General features: G+C 37.9%; 1 protein-coding gene across 1 annotated transcript; it reads right to left on the bottom strand.

Moving 5' to 3' along the window:
• Positions 1–3716: 3716 nt before the first annotated feature.
• LOC103730326 (olfactory receptor 12-like) lies at positions 3717–4643 on the bottom strand. The gene has a single exon (XM_008828533.1). It carries the CDS (start codon positions 4641–4643, stop codon positions 3717–3719), a length of 927 nt encoding a protein of 308 aa, XP_008826755.1.
• Positions 4644–5611: the final 968 nt, after the last annotated feature.

The following is a 5611-nucleotide window of genomic DNA, read 5'->3' as shown; positions in this document are numbered from 1 at the left end:
GTTATGCGATTTTGGCCTCTTTTAGACAGACGCACTGAAGGGGTACTGTGTCCCTGTTCAGCATGGAAGAAGGCAGAGCAGTCTGCGTCCCTATTCCCCATTGGCAATTTGGGTAATCCCTTCAGAGGATGGCCTGATAAGACTAGGAGGTAGGAATTGGCTAGGCAGTTAGGGTAAAAAGACCCCAAAGAAAAGGAGCCAGTTTCTTGGATAAAAGTCAAAATGTCCTTGGGCCTCTTAGCAACACACTCTGTTCCCAAAGGCCAAAAATGTCAAAAGTATTTTGGAGCTTGTATCTGATCCTTTAAAGATTTTAGGGTTACCTCTTCATGGGGGGGGGATGTTAGAGTAGCCAAAAGCCCCACAAAAGTAAATAAGTGAAAGAAGACGAAGAAGAAGACGAAGATGAAGAAGAAGAAAGAATGTTATTTCAAATACAGAAGACAAAAAAAACCACACCAGGTCATAGCGACTCATAGATTTACGTGATCCTGGAACTTCCTCCTTAATGGCTCTGGTAATCATTTCTCTCTCTTAAGGACCTGCCTTCCTCACTCCTCAGCCTCATCTTTATCAAATTTAAGATGAGTTCCTAGGCATGTGAGACTTGACACACCTGGTTACATTTTAAGAAATCTGATGTGCCACCAAGAAAAAGCATTTGGGCCTAGAGAGATGGCTTGGTGGTCTTGCTGCTCTTCAGAGGACTGAGTTCATTTCCTAGCATACATTTCAGGGGTCTCACAACTGCCTGTAACTTCACCTCCAGGGGATCTGATGCCCTCTTCTGGCTTCTGTGGACACCCGAACTCATGTGATATATACTCACACAGAGATATACACACACACACACACACACACACACACACACACACACACACATATACACATAAAAAAATAAAAGATTTTAGGGCTATCTCTTCAGAGGGGGGGAATGTTGGAGGGGAGGGAGTGGGCATGGATTTGATCAAAACATCATATATACATGTATGAAATTCTCATTAAAGTTTTTGTAAAAGTTCACAAAAAAGATGGATAGAATTTACATAATTGTTTTCTATTAAAAAAACTGTCTGTTGAGTGTGGAGAGCTAACAATGTTATAGGTCCAAAGCCAAAATTGTCTTGGGCTATTTTAGTCTTTTAAAGTAGCCAATCTATACCTTCTTTTCTATTTAAAATGACATTTTTGTGGCAGGAACTCTAAAAATACTTTAGGTACTTTTTATGATAAATCCAACTGTATTAAAACCTATATTTGCCCCCTGAGGCCTTCCTCTCAATATTCTCTAAACTACAGTAAAATATGAAAACCCACCCATCTGTCATTAATTTTTCTATCTACCTCACTTTCTCTTAATGAATATAATCCACAACTTAATCGCAAATGTTTTCATGGACCTTGAGATCTATACCAGGTCATTCCTTAAATAGATGTTTTAAGTTGTATGCCCTTGTCTAGTCTGTGACTGTCTTTGGGATAGAAAATTAAGAAGTCTGTGCTGTGCTTGGACAGCTCTCAATTTATGGTACTTGGATCTTCTGTGCTCTTTGTTGCATACACTATGTTGAGTTAAATCATGATATAAATCCTTTGGATTTTGTTTTTTCTTTATTTGATTATAACTGTGCCCTTGTTATTCCCTCTCTGAACAAGAAAGTATGTAACTTATTTTGGATTTTACAGGAGCACACAGTGAAGAGATTTTGGATATTTAAAGAGAACATGGGCTTTTAACTTGTTGCAATTTTTAAAGACTGTAAGACTTTTAAAGATGTGGGCATGCACCATTATGTCTGCAGCAAAGGGCTTTTAAATGAGACAGTTAAAGAACAATCATACATAAATTAATAATTTAGTCATAATTTAAACTTATGTTCTTAGAAGTACTGGTATTGTTAAAATAATGAAACAATAAGCCACAACCTCACATATCATATGAGCATCTATTTTAGATACATAAGTTCTTCAGATTTCAATAATACATAATAGCTACCCATTGGGGGGAGATGCACATAAAATTTAAACAAATACTTCATAAAACAAGATATGCAAATGGAAATCAAGCATATGAAAGGATTGGGGGAATCATTTGCCTTTAACAAATTAAATAAAAATGAAATACCACTACAGATTTTCTAAAATAGTTTACATTAAAGAGGGAGTGAATTAGTTGTTAATGAAGATGCTGAGGATTTGAAACTCACACACTGAGAATGTGAACAACTGGAGACTGGAAGATTGACAGTTTTCAAAATGTCAGCTATGCACTGTGTTATTCTGCCATTCCACTCTCCAGGTATTTACTTAGGAGAAATTAGAGAATATGCCCATATACATATATGTGCATAAGAAAATGCCCATAACAACTATATTTGTAATAGCTTCAAACTGAAAATAGCTCAAGTATTTACCAACATATGAATGAGTAAACAAAGCAATTTTAGTGTCCTCATGTAACATATTCATATCATGAAATGTTATCCAATGATGAATAGTTTATAATATACTATTGATATGCTTAGATATACATCAAAATACTTATGCTGATTGAAAGATCCAGAACTCTCAGGGTGTGGTGGCTCAAGCCTTTAATCTCAGCACTCCAGAGGCAGAGGCAGAGGCAGGCAGATCTCTGTGATTTCAAGGCCAACCTGGTCTACATAGTGAGTTCCAGGACAGCTGGAGCTACAGGGAACCCCTGTCAAAAAAAAATATTTTGGGGCTGGAGAGGTGGCTCAGCAGTTGGGAGCGCTGACTGCTCTTGCAGAGGACCTGGGTTCGATTCCCAGCACCCACATGGTGGCTACAAACCGTCCTTAACTACAGTTCCAGGGGAACCTGGTGCCCTCTTCTGATGACACAGGTGCACTCACATACATGCAGGCATACACTCATACACATAAAATTATAAATAAAATAAAATTTAAAAAATTGAAAAACCTCTTTTTTTTTTTAAAAAAAAGAATGAGCCAGAACTGTTCTATGCCCCACTATGTGACCCCTAGGAAAGGCAAGCTTATCTACAGAGCAAAAGGCAGATCACACATTGTCCAGAGTGAAGGGTTGTTTCATAGGGAAAGTGGGAGAACATTAGAAAGGGTTTCAAGGAAAATTTTTGCAGGATGCACGTTTGTTATCTTGACTATGGGATGGTTTACAAGTATACATGTTTTAACAAATAATTTGTACACTTTAATTGAATGAATTTATTGTATATTGAATATACAACATTTGTTTAAAACATTTATCAATGAAATTTGCCCAATATCATTAACTTTGATATGAAAAATATCCCTGGCTAATCTATACATTGCTAAATATTTCACATTGAATATTGAAGCATGTTATTTTTCTTCACCTTTAGGAAGGATATATTTTTGTACTTGGTGAGTTGTATAAACTTCAAGATAAGCGTTTTCTGATTTTCTAAAAGTATACAATTTTATAGTCATTTCTGATGAAGTTTCAACAGGTTGCTATATATGAGGCAAACTAACCACATATCAATTCAATTATCCATTCTTTGAATTTACATTTTACTCCATGTAAACCTTAATTTCATTCATTGTTAAATATGTAAACACAATTAAAACACACTCTATAGCCAAGATAACAGACTTTCACAAAGAAACAGTTGCTACAGCATAACCCACATAAGTAGCAGTGATTTGGAGTGAAGTCCAAATTAGTTTGTGAAACCCACAGCCACAAAATCAGGAAGAGAACCTCTGCTTGCTCCTCTTCAGGGCTTGCTTGACATCTTCATTCCTCAAGCTATAGATGAAGGGGTTCAACATGGGGATGACAACAGTGTAGAAGATAGACACAACTTTGCTTTGCTCCATGGAGGAGACAGCACTGGGCTGTGCATACATGAAGAAAACTGTGCCAAAAAACAAGCACACGCCAGTCAGGTGGGAGGCACATGTGGAAAAGGCTTTCTGGCGCCCTTGCGCTGTGCGGATCTTCAGGATTGTTGAGATGATATAGATGTATGAGACCAAAACAGTCAAGAAGGTACTGACAATAATGGAACCACATAAGCCAAGAAGAACGACCTGGTTTATAAAAGTATCGGAACACGAGAGGGACAAGAGTGGGGGGACATCACAGAAAAAGTCGTTGATCTTATTGGACCCACAGAAGGACAAAGTGAAGGTCATTGTGGTTTGAGTGACAGCATTCACTGCACCCCATGAGTAGGACCCTAACACTAACAATCCACAGATCCAGTGAGACATGCTCACCGAGTATAGAAGAGGATTACAGATGGCAATGAATCGGTCGTAGGCCATGGCAGCCAGGAGGAATGCTTCTGTGGTACCAAAAAGAGATAAGAAAAAGAACTGTGCAGCACACCCACCAAAGGACACTGTGTGGTCCTCTTTTAAGCAGTTCATCAGAGCCCTGGGTGCAATTGTGGATGAATAGCAGATGTCCAAAAAGGAAAGGCTTTGGAGGAAGGCATACATTGGGGTGTGAAGGTGTGCATCCATCCTGATAATTACAATCATGCCTAAGTTCCCCACCACTGCTGTAACATACAAGAACAAAAAAATCAGAAATAGCACCATTTGCATACCAGGGCCCCCTCTGAATCCAAGCAGGACAAATTCTGAGATGTGTGTAAAATTTGCCATTGCACAACTGCAGCCACAGAGAGACAGAAGAGAAAGAGGAGGCACGGAAAGGAGAGAATTTGCAAGTCCAGTATACTTTGATGCCTACAGAATTAAATTAAACTATAGACCTTTATGTGACATTAAAATCACTCTGTTTATGATGTCGGTCTACTGCATTCCGTATGCCATGAAAAGTGAAAGGCTCAACTACAGTGGAAAGGAGTAGAAAATAAATAAACATTGGCATGCAAATGTCAGCATCTACGAACACATCTTGCTCATCTCATCTCATCAATAACATGCAGGAACTGAATCTGTGAGGTGCTGTAAGCTGTTTATTCACTTCACTCCCAATTAAAAAACATGGAGAAGTCTCAAAATCAAAGCACAAAGATAAGGACTACAGCTGTAACTCAGTGGTGAAATGAATCTGTGAGGTGCTGTAAGCTGTTTATTCACTTCACTCCCAATTAAAAAAATATGGAGAAGTCTCAAAATCAAAGCACAAAGATAAGGACTATAGCTGTAACTCAGTGGTGAAACACTTACCCAGGAGTCCCAAGGTTCTACGTTCAGTCCCCAGCATTACACACAAAAAATCCCACAAACTCGGGATTAGTGTGTATATGGGTACCTGCCATTTAGAAAATTTTTTGCTCTTATTTCTCATTCTATCCAAAATAAATATATTTGTGTACTCTGGAAAGTATAAATGACATAGTACATTGCAGATTTTATTCAGTATAAATGAAAAAATGAACATTGATTTCCTCTTTTAATGAACTCCTCTATGGCAAATAAAAATGTGTATGATCAATAGCTCTTTGCTCATTTATTTTCTCAGTGAGATGATGTCAGAGCTGGTTTTCTAGTGTCATCAACAACTCCATTCCCTATCATATCTCCGAGTTCTCTTAATTGTATTTCTATTTTTAAAAGTAAGTCTTCAGCAGCTAGAGAGATGGCTCAGTGGTTAAAAACACTGG

Source organism: Nannospalax galili, unplaced genomic scaffold (genome assembly GCF_000622305.1).
Source record: "Nannospalax galili isolate Female #2095 unplaced genomic scaffold, S.galili_v1.0 scaffold332, whole genome shotgun sequence".
In the NCBI taxonomy this organism is placed as follows: domain Eukaryota; kingdom Metazoa; phylum Chordata; class Mammalia; order Rodentia; family Spalacidae; genus Nannospalax; species Nannospalax galili.
Note: the sequence above shows the minus strand (reverse complement) of the source record. Positions and strands in the feature narration are given on the sequence as shown.